The 15,969-nt window shown below is 45.7% G+C and overlaps 1 protein-coding gene across 4 annotated transcripts in view; it reads left to right on the forward strand.

Moving 5' to 3' along the window:
• The first annotated feature begins 4,670 nt into the window (after positions 1-4,670).
• Positions 4,671-15,969, forward strand: part of USP12 (ubiquitin specific peptidase 12) — a 57,756-nt gene continuing 46,457 nt past the window's right edge. For 2 of the 4 annotated variants that reach the window (XM_060394086.1, XM_042254867.2), the window contains exons 1-2: positions 4,671-4,881; positions 6,265-6,389. In XM_060394086.1, the coding sequence (XP_060250069.1) occupies positions 6,312-6,389 (78 nt within the window). In that variant the 5' untranslated portion in view covers positions 4,671-4,881; positions 6,265-6,311. The remainder of the gene's footprint in view (positions 4,882-6,264; positions 6,390-15,969) is intronic. The other 2 variants (XM_060394087.1, XM_027973645.3) reach the window with 1 other exon arrangement.

Consider the following 15,969-nt stretch of genomic DNA (forward strand, 5'->3'; position numbering starts at 1 on the left):
GTCCTTCACCAGCTTCAGCAGCTTGCTCAAACTCATGTCCATTGAGTTGGTGATGCCATCCAACCATCATTCATTCATTTCAATGAATATTCAGGGTTGATATCCTTTAGGATTGACTAGTTTGATCTCCTTGCTGTCCAAGGGACTCTCAAATTTGAAAGCATCAGTTTCACAGTTCGAAAGCATCAGTTCTTTGGTGCTCAACCTTCTTTATGATCCAGCGCTCACAACCAACTGGACAGGTAGATGATGTTAATTAGTGTCACCAAGAAGGTTAATTCATTCAACTGTCGAGGATCCAGAGAGAGAAGGGGAGAGACCCTGGGTTTTCAGTGTTTGGGTCTGGCCCCTGGCCCTGCACTGTGTGGGCAGTGCTGAGATAAACATGGTAAAATGAGCACAAAATGATCCTGGTCCAAGGGCCTTGGGAGCTTACATTAGAAAACGCATCTAAAATACAGATCAGATGACTGGCACACAGCAGGGCCTTGTCCTCTCGAAGGGAGTGAGCTGGCAGCAGGCGAGCTGTACTCGCTCATCCTGATTATTAAAACATCGGAAAGCTTGCCAGTCTACGCTGAGTGCCAGACACTTTTGTAACCGTGTCTCCAGGTTTTATCCTCGTCACACTCCTCTCTCTCTCTCTTTTAAATATGTTGTTGAGTCACTAAGTTGTGCTCCTCTGTCCTCCACTATCTCCTGGAGTTTGCTCCAATTCAAGTCCATTGAGTCAGTGATGCTATCTGAACATCACACCCGTCACACCCCTCTGGGGTAGGCATAAACATTACTCTTATCTTTCAGTTGAGGAAAGTAAGGCAAAGCAGTATATTTTGTAGCTAAAATCTGGATTTGGGTCCCAAAGGAGTGAGTACCTTTTAACCTCATTCTGTTAGAATCAAAATGAAGCACTTTGACGTTTGCTGGGTTAGCAGAGTATATACAAGCGTAACCTCTGGAGCCGGGTTAAAATCCTATTGCTTACTAGTTGTGCCAGCTTGGAAAGTTATTTCTGGGCCTCTGTTTCCTCATCTGGAATGAGGTGATGGTGGCACCGACTCCATGCCTGGTGCACAGAGAAGCCCTTAATAAGCACATCCTGTCATTGTGGGTGTCTTCCGCACTTCTCCCCACCTCCTCACCGTGTCCTTCCCTCCCCATCACAGGCAACATCTTACTCACTGATGTCAGCTGGTTGCAAACCCTAATGCCTGCAAGGGAGAGAGAGGCAGCAGAAATATACAAAGTGATACATGGTGAACTGGAGGCAGGAAGAGAACAGAAAATACAAAGTGGCTTGCAAGGAACTATACAAGGGAATATATAAAAGATTGTACAAAATTATTCAGATGAAGCCATTTAAATAAATATCGTGCTGACCAAATGGAATCAGCTTGGCCCTAGGTTGTTTACTCAGTTGGTCCCTGAAGTTATCTGGGTGTAAACTGGAGCTGATACACTCAGGGAGGCCAGAACAAAGTCAGTTGCCCACAAACTCATCTTTTCCCTGCATACAATGAAGCTCCTTGTGAAGCTGATATGGCTGCAGGTGAAAACTGTGTTCTAAGCCCAGATAATCCCTTTCAAGCTCTGGGAGCAAAAGTGTGACATTTCAGCTTACTCATCTTCAACTGCATTATAAACGGTAGAAAACAAAAACCAAAAAATGCACACCAGCACAGCACCTAGTGCATGGAAGACTCTCTCTTTACATTTGTATCTTTCTATTCAACCTTAGGCTGGAGACCCGAGACATTGAGATATTTGCCTTTCGCATCTGTGATATCACCCAATTTATTTACATTTTTGATCTCACTGCGAGGCATGAGAGATCCTAGTTCCCCGACCAGGGATCAAACCTGCATTCCCTGCAATGGAAGCACAAGAGTCTTAACTGGTGGACTGCCAGGGAAGTCCCTCACCTGAATTTTGATGACTCTAAATTACAAAGGTCTGTACAGTCAAAGCTCTGAATTTTCCAGTAGTCATGTATGGATGTGAGAATAGGACAATAAAGGAGACTGAGTGCCAAAGAACTGATGCTTTTGAACTGTGGTGTTGGAGAAGACTCTTGAGAGTCCTTTGGACAGCAAGGAGATCCAACCCATCAATCCTAAAGGAAATCAATCCTGAATATTGGAAGGGCTGATGCTGAAGTTGAAGCTCCAATACTTTGGGCACCTGATGCGAAGAGCCGACTCATTAGAGAATACCCTCATGCTGGGAAAGATCAAAGGCAGGAGGAGAAGGGGACAACAGAGGATGAGATGGTTGGATGGCATCACTGACTTAATGGACATGAGTTTGAACAAGCTCCAGGAGATGGTGAAGGACAAGGAAGCCTGGTATTGAGCCATGGGGTCACAAAGAGTCAGACATGACTGAGCAAACTGAACATCAACCAACACAACTCCAGGTAATTCTACCAGAAATCCATGTAGAAAAGTCCTTGTTCTTATGTGTGTGATTGCAAGCTCATCAGTTGTGACTCTTTACGACCCTATGGTCTGTAGCCTGCCAGGCTCCTCTGTCCATGGGTTACACTTGCACGTAAATCTAGTGGCCTCTTTTCTTGGAAAGATCTCGGTGGGCAGCATAGATAGAGGGGGTGCTCAAGTTCTGGTGCAGACCTGCTTGATGAGACAAGATGAAGATAGATTTCAATCCAAATAGGGGAGACAGCCCGAGGGGCATGGCGACCCTGGTAGGAGGCCCAGGCACACACTGGAGGCCTAGGCAAGATGGAACATAGCAAGAAGGAATTCAAGTGGGTGATACTTCCCAGTCTGAGCAGAGAAACAGGGAGACGAGCACCCAGCACCCTGAACGTGTGTTTTGGAGCTTTTTAGTACTGGCTCAGGCATCAGGGCAAAGAGGGTGGGCCTGGCTTCCCAGGAGGCAGGTGCCTGGAGCATCAGGCCAGCTACTATGGGACTTGGTTACATTCTGTTTGCAATTTATTTTCCCCCCAAGCAAGCTTATAATGGAAATCTCTATGGAAACAGCATGCATGTACCAGAAATCTATTTTTCACCTAAATTTTGTTTGAATGTTTTGTTTTTTTTTAATGTTTTGAACTGAGGAGATAAGGAATATCTGATTTTAGAGTTGCGTCTGAATTTCTGCCCCACTGAAATGGGGGAACCCAAAAAAGCATTCCATGACTACAGTTCTTTAATCGTGAAAAATCACGCTTTCTAATACAATAAGGGCTTCCCAGGTGGCTCAGTGGTGGAGAATCCGCCTGCCAATGCAGGAGCCACAGGAGATGCGGGTTTGATCCCTGTGTGGGGAAGATTCCCCTGCAATGGCAACCCACCCCAGCGTTCTTGCCTAGAGAATCCCATGGACAGAGGAGCCTGGCCAGCCACAGTCCTTGAGGTCGCTAACAGTCAGACACGACTGAGTGACTGAGCACACAAGCAGGCTAATACAATAATTTATATTCTATTAACTTGAACTTCTTTCTCAGATAGGAAGACACGAAGCTGCCCTGCCTGACAGGAAGCACAGGGTGAAATTATGCATTTTACAAAAGCAGAAAATGGTAACTGTTCTCCTGGCTAACACCAGCTTCACCATTTCTCACAGGACCTTTTTCTCACTTGCAGGACTACTTGTCCCTGGGAACATCATCGTCACTGCTGGGTTGAGATCTTTCCTATTTTGCAACTCGACTTTCAGAACAAATATATTTAGAAACTATATTTATAACCAAATTCTAAATTTATGGCCAACAAGCAGGCAGGAAAGCAGCTTCGCCCCCTTCCTTGTAATTTACCTTTCTTGATTCAAAGAGCTAAATATATATAGTTTCTTCTTTGCCCCTTTCACGTTTATTGAATTAATTTGTCTTTCGCTAAATCATGGTGTTTTGACCCAGGTTATTCACCCAAAGTGTGTAAAAAGAGACAAACCACCTTGCATTTTTGCCGTTTGGGATGCTGGATGACCTGGGCTATTTTAACCGTCCAGAAGCAGGTTTCCCCCCATTGCACCCAGGATTGTCGAGACCCCCCCCCTCAGTTTTCTGGCTGGGCAGTGGCGGCTAGCTGTTCCCTCGGCCGTGGTAGAAGCTGGAGGTCAGCTCCTTTCAGGATGGACGCTAGTCATCCCCGCGCCCCTCTTCGTCCCTCACCCGAAGCGCAGGCTCTAGGACCGCGAGGGCCGCGGACGGAAGGCGGTGCCGCTCGAGCCCCGCCCCGGCCGAGCGCGGGGTGGAGCCGGCGCGGGAGTTCCCAGAGCGGCGCGTTCAGGGAGGCGGGAGGGAGGTGTCCGGGGAGAGGGCGGGCCCGGCGCGGGAGTGGGCGGGGCTCGCGGCGGCGGGCGAGGCTCGCTGCTGTGGGCGGGGCCGGCACGAGAGAGGGCGGGGTGCGCGGCGGTGGGGGGGTCGCCGGCGGTGGGCGGGGCCGGCGAAGGAGTGGGCAGGGCGCGCGGAGGTGGGAGGGGCGGGGCGGTGCCTGTGATGGTGGGCGGGGCGGGCGCGCCGCCAGGCCGCGCATCTGCTGGGCAGGCCGGGCATTAGGGCCTCGGCGGAGCCCGCTCCCCAGCGCGCTGGGCGGGGTGCGCGGCGGGCAGGCGCGGGCCGCGAGGCAGCGGCTGCGCCCTGCGCCGGGGAGGAGCCGGGGGCGGGCGGGCGGCAGGCAGGCGGGGGCTGGGGCCCGCGGCGGGGAGTGCCGGAGCGCCGGCGGCGAAAGCGGCAGCGGCGGCTGAGCAGCCTCGGTGCGTGGGTCCGCGGAGGCTCGGGGTCGGCCCGCGGTGTGAGCGGGCGGCCCGGCTGCCTCCCTCCCCGCCCGCCGCCGCCGCGATTGGGTGGAAGATGGCGCTGGGCGGATGGAAATCCTAATGACGGTCTCCAAACTCGCCTCCATCTGTACCATGGTAGGTACGGCGGGCGGGCGGCCCGCGTCCCCGCCCTTGCCGCCCGCGGGGCCTAGCGCGGGGCCGGCCGGGGGCGGTTGGACGGCGCGGCCCGAACGCGGGCGGAGCGGCCCCGGGGCGCGCGTGGGCAGGGAGGGGCGCGGGCCGGCGGTGCTCCCGATCGCCGCGGCTCTGGGGGGCCGGAGGCGGGAGCACGCGCGTGGTGTCCCCGCCTTTGCGTCCGGAGCGCGCGGGGCCGCGGCGGGGTAGGCAAGTCCCGCTGCCGGCCCGCGCGCACGGAAGTCGGCGCAGGTCTGCTCTCCGCGCCCTGGCGAGGCCGCGTCCCCTCGCCGGGCCCGGGGGACGGGTGTGTGTGTGTGTGTGTGTGTGCGCGCGAAGAGGGAAACTTTCAAGTGCTGTCGAAACTGACCCCCCCTCCTCCCCTCACCGTGTCTCCTCCTCGGAGGTGACCGAGCTCCCTGGTTTGGAGCTGGGGAGTCTTGTCCGGGAATGCCCGCCGATCCTGAGAACAGCTTAAGCGTTCCTGTCGTTTGTTTACTTGAACGCACCAGACGCATCGGTGTGTGACTTGGAAGTATTTCTGTGCGGGAACTGACGGCAGCATCGCTGTCTTGTGTCGTGTCGGGGATTTTTAAGTAGAAGGGGAAAAGAGCTTCAGGGGAAAAGAGCTCCTGCCTCGTGGACAAGTCCCGAGTTAAGCAGAGCAAGTGTGCGTTTAAATCTTGGTGTTCTGTGCTTGGCCAGGGTACCCGTTGTCACTTCACACGGTGGGGGCGAATTCGTTTCCTTAGCTCCTCATGACTTTTACATCTGGCGATCTCTCTGGCGATCTTAGTTATGAGCCGTCTCAGGAAAAAAAAAAAAAAAGTTATTCTTCTACCACGTGGGCCTAGCGATCTCGTTTATTAAAGACTCCTGCAGTCTTTCCTTCTGTTTTACGCCTTCCCAGCCCTTTTTGTGCCTGTGGGAGATTCCCCCCGCCCCCCACCAGCTGTCTTCCTCGTATGGGTGGTACATTTCCTGTACCTTTCTTTAAGGAGCTGCGAATCCGATCGGAAAGATGGCTTTTAGCCGCAGATTTCTGAACTGCACTCTGAGAACCAGTATTTTTAAAAATGGCTGAAATCAGGTGGGATTAAAATCTACAGTATTAAAGACATCACGCTGAAGAATGAATCATGAAGAGTCCATTTCAAGTGGATGTTTTTTCGCACAGTTCACATTTTAGGAAAGCATTGATGTTAAAGGGACCGTATTAAAGGATGATTTCCAAGGGTCAGGTAGATAAATTACGTTTAGATGTGTCAGTTATCATCTTACTCTATTTCAGAAAGAATGTGATAATTAAGTCTTTGAAAATGATAATCTTGATAATCTCACCAGATTGCTGAGCCTGCACAGACCGCCGAGCCTGCACAGATTGCCGGGTCATGGTTCCCTGTCAAAGTCTAGAGTTTCTGGAGAGATGTGTCTGTCTTACTGACTGCTCATCCACTCCAGTATTTCAGGTATACATTTAGCACCTACTTCGTGCAGGAGGGTGTGCTGAGTGCTGGGGATACAGCAGCAGTCAAGTGGGACTCTTGCTTTCAGGGTTGTTTACCTTCTACTTAAGGGAAACATGCATCATTCACATCAACGAATTTATAGATTCGCTAGTCAAATTAAGAAAATGAGGCAGAGCAATTTGCCATGTCAAACACTGAGTGGGATCTTGATCTCAAGAACCTTATGCTCTAGAGTTCTTCCTAGGGCTTCTGCTCTGGTGCATTAATTGCATGTAGTGTGATGTGTGTATTGTTGGCAAATACAGAAACATCAGTGCTCAGCCAAATGAGATTGCTCCTGAAGCAGTGTTAAAATTGGGTGTGTCAGTGTTCATATTTGAATAAAAACTCTGACGCTGTCCGAGATAGGGTTGAACATCTCAAAGTAGCCTGCAATCTTTTGCTTAAGGAGGACTTCAGCCTATCTTCTGAGATATCACCAAGTAGACAACCAAGAAAAGAAAAGTATTTACCTGTGTGCCTTTGTAGATTTCTGGCGCATTCACAGCTCTCTCTCAAGCGGGTAGCCTTACTTGAATAATCTTACACCTGTCCATCCCCAGCCTTCATCCCCACTCATGTCTTTTCACAGCATTTTTTTTAATCTCAGTGGTACTTCTCACATTGCTGCTGCTGCTGCTGCTGCTGCTGCTAAGTTGCTTCAGTCGTGTCCGACTCTGTGCGACCCCATAGATGGCAGCCCACCAGGCTCCTCTGTCCCTGGAATTCTCCAGGCAAGAACACTGGCTATGTTGTACCGCCTTATTATAATAGATTGTAAAGGCCTTAAGCAGAGGGACTGTTGTTTATTTGTTCAGTTTGGTAGAGCACTACCTTCTGCGGACAGTCAAGAGTTTCTCTGGGTCCCTTCCATCCCATGCTAATGTCTGGGGGGAGTGCGTTTGGCTAAACGTGGCTGAGATTGAGGTTGTGTGTTGGGTGGTGGGAGGAGGGGGCTGGATCTCTTAGAGAATCAGCAACTGTGAAAACATTTATAGTGAGTTGACATTTTATTCTATAAATAATAAAGTTGACAGAATTTTATTTCACCTGTGACAAAAGGCACTTGGGCAAATCAGCAGTCCCGTGATTGGATTAACTACCTGTTAAAAGCGAATCTCTTCCGAAGTGTCTTCTCCTAGATCACTGTTCTGCTGGCACGGGAATGTTAGTCAAGTTTGTTGCTCTTAAATCAATGTTGCAGCTTAATCGAGTGAGGGATTGCATTTAGGCTGCAGGGAAGCCATCTGCAGGGTGCCTCTAGAAACCCCTCTTATTTATGATGTCCAGGAAGTAATTTCAGTATCGCATGATGCTTGTTTTGCCGCCAAAGTAGCTTCCAACTTGAGGGCCTGGCACGGAGGATTTACCTAATATTTAACATTGTACTTCATCATGGTGAAATGATGGGAAAGTGACAAATGCACGCAGAGGGGCGGCCTGCGTTGTGAAATCGAAGCGAAGTTGTAGAACAACTTGTAGCGGCCGGGACCAGGTGACCGCATGGGTCAGGGCCATCAGGAAGCTCAGTAGTGGGGGCGCTGGGGGTGTGAGAGGCATCTAGGCTTGTTTGGGTTGTAGGAGTCCTGGCCGGGGAGGGGGCATGGGCTGGGGCTTGAGTAAAGGAGAAGTTGTGGCAAAGGAATGTGGTAGGCGGTGGGATGGCCTGGCTTCTTGCCCGTCCCCAGTCCCTGGGGTCAGCTAGGTCCCCTGGAACATGGGACTGCTGAGCCAAGACCATAGTCTGCAGCTTGGTGTGTGACAAGTTTGCTTTGAAAAAGGCGTGGGAATCTTGAAACCGACTGTACTTACTGCAGGAAAGTCGCAGGTGAGGCTGGCTGCTTGTCTTTTCTTATTGAGTCTCACTGGGGTCACTCACCCATGGTACCTTGTTCATGGGGGTGAGGCTGTGGGGTAGGCTCTTCTTGTAGTCTGAATATTCTATTAAATAATAACATTCTGTGTTCCTTCTTAGGAAATAGGGTAGATGTGCTGTGCTTAGTTGCTCAGTCATGTCTGACTCTGCAACCCCGTGGACTGTAGCCCATGGGAATTCTCCAGGTAAGAAGACTGGTGTGGGTTGCCGTTCCCTTCTCCAGGGGATCTTCCTGACCCAGGGATCGAACCCAGGTCTCCTGCGTTGCAGACTGATAATTTACCATCTGAGCCACCGGGGAAGGGTGGATGTAGTTCTTTTATTAGCGAAATATTTAATTAATTTTTATCTATATTTTAGTAGTAAAACTAGTGTTTCTGTGACAGGAATATTTAAAGTGAGTTGCTGTTGGTTTTCTAATTTTGCTGTGTTTAATGTTAACTTAGGAGGGATGAAAACTTCAAAAATAAGGAGTCTTCTGTCATATAATTGGTTGGATAGGAAATGTTTGAACATGTGTTTGAGGACCTTAGTGGAGAAATCATTGAGAATAAGTTTTATTTAAGCTGGCTGATCTCAATTTGGCCAGAATACTTACTGGGCATAAAAAATTATTTTCATTATAGAAAATTTGGAAAATATTCTATTAAAAAGAATTTGGAAACTCTGAAGGCAGCAGAAAATAATTTACTTAACCCCCCCGCCCCCCAGCTTGTTTTGTCCTTTTTTTTTAAAAAAATAATCATCTATTTTTGGCTGCTCTGGGTCTTTGTTGCTGCCCGAGGGCTTTCTCTAGTTGTAGTGCACAGAGTTCTCATTGTGGTGGCTTCTCTTGTTGTGGAGCCACAACCCAGAAGTTGTGGTGCATCTGCTTTAGTTGCCTGAGGTATGTGAGATCTTCCACCATCAGGGATCGAACCCTCGAACCTGTGTCTCCTGCGTTAGCAGGCAGATTCTTTACAACTGAGCCACCAGCCTCCCTTTAAAGTCAGTTTAACAGAAGCTTTCCTGAAAGTTTTACTGTCTCCAGAGAGATTATGTAAGCATTTGTTTATTTAGCATTAATTTGTTTCCAGCAATCTTCATTTTTTAGATTTAAAAGATCTGATTTTGTTTTGATTTCTCTCTCAGTAGCTCCGTTCTAGAAGCTTAATATAGTATTTTATAATGTGTCCTACCGCATGGTATAATTAAAAAGAGCAGTTGGACCAGAAGGAAAACTCTAGTCCAGATTTTGACATTTAGATCTGCGCATATGGGAAAGTCTCTTAAAACTTTCCGAGTTCATTTTTCTCATCTGTAAAATAAAGGGGTTGGACTAGACACTAATAAATATTCCTTCTGTGGTTTTTTTCCTTCTAGATGTAAAACTCAGTATTCTCTAATCCTTTTAGAGTTTTTAAATGACTGTTGATTTCATCATTTGGGGAATGTTAATCATGTTTAATTAATTAATTCTACTTTTTGACCCCCTTCGCCCAGTTCTCTTCACACTTCACCCTTGTCGCCGCTGGCAGCCACCAGTCCTGTTTTCTGTATCTACGAGCCTCTTTTTTTTTTAAAGATGCCACATATAAGTGAGTTTATATGGTATTTGTCTGTCTGACTTATTTCACTTGGCATAATAACCATAATATCCATTCATGTTGTTGGAAATGGCAAGATTTTTTTTAGTGGTTGAGTAACATTCCATTGTATACATACACCTCATGTTCTTTATCCATTCATCCATTGATGAACAACCTCATGTTCTTTATCCATTCGTCCATTGATGAACATTTAGATTGTTTTTTCCATATCTTGGCTGTTGTAAATAGTGCTGCACTGAACATAGGGGTCCATTTATCTTTTTGGATTAGTGTTCTCATCTTATGTGATAAATGTCCAGAAGAGCAATTGCTGGATCATATGGTAGTTCTATTTTTAATTTTTTGAGGAGCCTCCATATTGTTTTCCATAGTTGCTGTATCAACTTACATTCCTGCCAACAGTGAGCAGTGATTCTGTTTTCTGCACGTCCACACCAACACTTGTTATTTTTTGTCTTTTTGACACATTCTAACAGGTGTGAGGTGATACTTCCTTGTGGTTTTGATTTGTATTTCTCTAGTGATTAATGATGTAGAGTATCTTTTCATGTAACTTTTGGCAAATGTGTATGTGTTTTTTTCAAAAGATGTCTGTTGAAATCTTCTGCCTGCTTTGTAATCGGATTGGCTTTTTGCTATTGATTTGTATTAGTTCTTTCATATATTTTGGATATTAGTCCCTTAGCAGATATATGATTTACAGTAGTTTCTCCTGTTCAGTAGGTTGCATCTGATCATGTTTTAGATAACATGAAGAGCATGGAATTAGATATAGTTAAATATGGATTATACCTAGTTTGCTAATTTTTAAAAAATGTTGTGGAATTTATGGATAATTATGGTCCAAAGTAAATGTTTCTTCTTTCAAAAGCATTTAGTGGAGGTTAGCGATATCACCATTTTATACATTAAGGGCCTCAATCCACATAGCTGTTTACTTATTTTTGACATTTTTTTCTTTTCCGATACCATTTTTTAAAGTAAGATTTTTGAATTGCTGCCCTTTTTGAGGGCTTTCCTGGTGGCTCAGATGGTAAGGAATCCACCTGCAATGCAAGAGACCTAGGTTCAATCCTTGGGTCAGGAAGATCCCCTGAAGAAGGAAATGGCAACCTGCTCCAGTGTTCTTGCCTGGAGAATCCCATGGACAGAGGAGCCTTTGCATCCATCAGGTTGCAAACAGTCGGACATGACTGAGTGATGAGCAGGCACAAGCCCTTTTTGATATTCCACATTTATTTTCATGAGTGTGAATGTGATCTTGGACAAATTAGTTCTCTGTACCACAATTTTCTTGTCTGTAAAATCAGGGTGAAATAATGTCCACTTTATAGGGTTCTAGAATGGTACTGGCCCATGACTAATCATCTGATGTGTTTGTAGTTATTATTATTACCTTTGTAAAGTGGTTTGCTTCTAGTTAATGACAGGTTGGCAAATACTAGTAACCAAAAGGGAAATCTTTTAAATAAAATGCAGTTATTTTAGTTCATTTTCATCATAAGAAACATGAGTTTATTAATAGTATGTGCTTCTGAGAAAGCACACAGTTATTTTGAAGTTAAGTGGGTTAGATCATAATATTCAAACTAAGAACGTGGATTGTCTTTTTTCGCCTGTTTTGAGTAGTTTGTAGGAACTACTGCTTTTGGCTGGGAATAAAAATGTTCTAAATTTGCGACATTCTCAAGCATGTTTGAGAAGTTTAGATAAGTTGGGAATAGTACTTTGAGAAGAAAAGTCTTATTTTTTATGCTGAAAAAAAGCACAGCAACTTGTCATCATTGGTAGAATGAAGTTTGTGTTTTAAAGTCAGCTTCAGGCCTTATTTCCTTTTGGATTTTCCTGTTCTTTCCTGGGGCCACATTGTTGCATTTGATTCCTTCATACTGCCTCGGTCCCCTACCAGGGTGACACCTCTTGTTGGCCTGTGGTGCAGTTACTGAACCCACTTTTTGAAGAGGATTGTTGAAATATCTGTAAAATGCTTTGTGTTGGAAGAAAAAGATAAATGCCAGGTATAACGGTGAGTTACATGAGATGCTGAATCAAGAATCCAGAGACCCAGTACTGTTGAAAATACCCATATAGAAGTCGTCATCATTTAAAACCTTATGCACAGAATTTATATTAGAAGGAGACGAGAGAGATGGTTTGTATACATAATTCATCTTGGAAGAAAAACCCTGAAGTCTACTTTCCCAGAAATAATCAAGAATTTTGTGATGGTGTGAAGTACACGATATTTAATATAGAATGTGATTGTGTGAGTGGCTGTGGGTCTTCATAATCCTGTGTGTTCACTGGCTTATCCTTTGCTGCTGAGGCTTCCAAAGAAAGATCAACTTTTCCTCAGGAGTTGTGTGATGTCTATAGAATGATGTCGAAGCTTGCTTTGGACCTCCATCTGTAGTAATCCACACATCGAAAGCTGCAGGCCAGTAAAAATTCTTTTCCAGCTCAGAACAAGATGTGGATATTTTTCCAGTGCCAGCTGACAGATATTCTTACTGAAATGCTGCATAGGTTCAGGGACCAACCCTGTACTTCCTACTTGTGAATAGTGGTCTCATCATGGTATATTTTAAAGGAGTTAGAATATTGTTGCCTTTGATTTTATTTTAGTGCTTTTTCTTTCAGTGACCTAAGCCAGGCTTCTTCCTGATGCTCAGTGTGTAAATGCTTTTCATGGAAGGCATGATGGGTTTATTCTTTTTAAGCCAATAGCGATATGTTCTTTTTTGTTCCCCCCTGTAAAGAGTGCCTTTTCTTCATAAGCGCTTTGAGGAAGTGTTCACAGGGACCTGCATGCTGTCAGGGTGCATGCGGTACTGAGAATATGGAGAAGAGCATGATGAGCTCTGGTCTCACAGGAGCTTCCCGTTCAGTGTGTCCCGAATAGGTCATAGTTGTGCCTAGGGAGAAATCCTCTTGGCTGCTGGGCAACCAGGAGCTGTCTGGATTGACCAGAGACCCTTAACCAGTTGCATCCAGAAAAGAACCCGCCTGCCAGTGCAGGAGACATAGGAGACGCGGGTTCGGTCCCTGGGTTGGGAAGATCCCTTAGAGGGGGAAATGGCAGCCCACTCCAGTATTCTTGCCTGGAGAATCCCATGGACAGAGGAGCCTGGCGGGGCTACAGTCCAGGAGGCCACAAAGAGTCGGACACAACTGAAACAACTTGGCAGACAAGTACGCGTGAGAATAGTCTTACCTGTATGTTCCTGTGGGCTCCACACTTAGTACCCACTGTGTGTACCAAGATGAGAAAAAGGTCGAGAAGGAGGCCGGACGTATCCAGCACGTCAGGAGTGAGTAATAATCAGTGTGTGAAAGAGGAAATGGTCGTTTCTCCCTGGGAGAGAGACACGGGCTTGGGGAGGAAACCTCTCGGAAGAGATCGGAACGTTGTGCGGTTGCTGTTGTTCAGTCTCCCAGTTGTGTCCGACTCTTTGCGATCCCATGGACTGCAGCACTCCAGGCTTCCCTGTCCTCCAGTATCTCCCGGAATTTGCTTAGATTCGTGTCCAGTGAGTCAGTGATGCTCTGTAACCATCTCATCCTCTGCTGCCCCCTTCTCTTGCCCTCAGTCTTTCCCAGCATCAGGGTCTTTTCCAGTGAGTCGACTCTTTGCATCAGGTGGCCAAAGTATTGGAGCTTCAGTTTCAGCATCAGTCCTTCCAGTGAATATTCAGGGTTGAATTTAGTGCAAGGAAGTCAGTCATTGTGTTGCCAGGAAGAGAGGGGATTCCAGAGGTGAGCAGAGGTGCAGCCTCCTGGGATCTGCATTTATCCTGAGAAGGTATAAGTTCAGAGGAGAGTTGGGATAAAGGGGTAGTGGAGTTGGTAAAGGCACACTGGCAAATTTTACTACATTGATTGTTAAAAAGTTGTTTTTAAAAAAATATAGTGACAATAACATGATGAAGTAGAAGGGACTATTTAATGGTAGTTAAAAACTTGTTAAAAGTCTTGTCCCCTACCCACAAAACCTCCCAAGAAACAGTTTTAGAAAATTTAAAGTTGTATATGCATGGTAAAAATTAAGGCTAAATATATACCTACACAAGAAATGATTTTCCTTGCTTCCAAACTAGCTGAAACTTTATCACTCAAATTCTGAGGGCAGGAAAACAGGAAAGACAAGATTGGGGAAAAAAAAAAAAAAAGAGGATAAACAGAAAACCAAAGTAAAATGGAAGAAATAAGCTGTTTTATTATAATAAATCTAAATGGATTAAATTCATCTGTATTATAGTGAAGGAACTATCAGATTACATAAAGAACAACATATTGCTGAAAAACCTTTGTAAAACAAAAGGGCAATGTGTATAACAGTAACACAATACTATCACCACGTCTAAGAACTTAATGTACAGATAGGTTTTCTAGATATTTTAAGATCATTTAGTCCTTTTTTGTTAGTCTCATACTCCTTCTCACATCTGTCATCTTTAAGATCCTTTCAGAGCAAGGAAAGCTCAGGGAATATTAGCCCCACTTTCACAGAGTACAAAAACAAGCTTCAAGTCGTCCCCAGCGTGACTGGGGGTGAGATCCATGTTTCTTGAGTCCCTAGTCCGTGATGGTATCTACAGGGCAATACGTTGCCTCTTTCATGGTTGAGATAAAATTGTTTTTCTTTCCTTCTTAAACAAGAATTTGGGAATTTTTTTTGTCCCTAATTTCTAAGCTTCTGTGTGTGTGTGTGTGTGTGTAGCTTTGAGTCCCACTCCACTTACTATGTGTATTTGGATGGACCACTTACTGTGAGATGGAATCATTCTCCCCATTAGATCAAATGAGAGAATGAATGCCTGTGAAGGGAGATGATCAACGTGGAACTGCTTTCTTTGCACTGGAAACATAAATGGAGATCCCCGTGGTGGTTGGTGATGGGCATTTGTCCTCAGGGGCAGAGGGCGGGGCGTGTCTGGCCACCTGAGCTGTGGCATGGCAGCGGGCTCCCAGGTTCCCTTTGACAAAGTAGAAGTCAGCGCAGAGTTTGAAAATGAGTATTTTAGTGATCCTGGTCTTGTGGTGCTCAGGTAACTGATGAAGCACAATTTTAGGTTCTCTTTCATTAAAAAAGTCTTTTAGGAATTTATGGTTCACAGACCTTTTTTTTCTTTTCTTTTTTTTCTAATGAGGTGTCTGTGGGCTTGCCTCTCCCACAGCACGCAGTTCTTTGCCGAGTTATTCGTGCTGTGAGGGAGCTGTTTACTTGTGATGTCACCTAGCTTCTTGTTGCTTCCTTCTAGTGGCATTTTTTTTTTTTTTAAGTCTAAAATTATAGTGACTCAATTGTGTTGATCTCTATAGTGTTCATCTACCTGGGTTTTTCAGGAATGCCTGAAAAGAGAGCTTTAGTAATTCTTTCAAATTAGGCTTGTAGAAAGAGAGCCCATCCGGGCACAAAGAAAGGAAGCAATGGAATAAGTCCTAGGGGCAAGGAAAGAAGAAAATAAGAGCCCCCTATTCTCTGGAGTGGAAAATATGTTTATAATGTGAGATCCTGTAGACAAAAACATTTCCTCTGCTCTGAACCTCAGTCCAGAAAGCTGGCCACTGTCATTTTGAAAAATTTTTTTTTTCTTTCTTCCCTAGAATGTTGTTCCACAGTTTTTTTTTTTTTTTTTTTTTGGTTTGTTTGCTTTCCCTGACGTTGGGACGATTCCCTGGTGTTTAATCTGCTTCACGCAGGTGCTCTTCTGCAGGACGATCAAGGTGGTACCTTGGGGTGGCAGTTGGTACTTTGCAGTTTGCACGAGGAAGATGTGTCTTGAAATAGCAGAGGAAGGGTGTTCTGGTTTCTACCGAACAAGACAGCATGTTTAGACGGTTTCAGACTTCGGCCGTGAATAACGCAGCTTTGGTTCATCCAGGAGCAGGTGAGGAATGGAAATCAAGTGTTCTCTGTGTCCCCCTGAGGGAATCGGGGTTACTAAAGGTGAACAGAAGTCAGAACAGTTTTGAAATGTCAAAGGCTCAAAACTAGATACAGTTGATCAAAAACGAAACCCCAGGTACTGTATTAATGACTCTGCTAGGCAAATTTATTATTTTTGTTTTCGTT

This window comes from Ovis aries, chromosome 10 (genome assembly GCF_016772045.2).
Source record: "Ovis aries strain OAR_USU_Benz2616 breed Rambouillet chromosome 10, ARS-UI_Ramb_v3.0, whole genome shotgun sequence".
Taxonomy (NCBI): domain Eukaryota; kingdom Metazoa; phylum Chordata; class Mammalia; order Artiodactyla; family Bovidae; genus Ovis; species Ovis aries.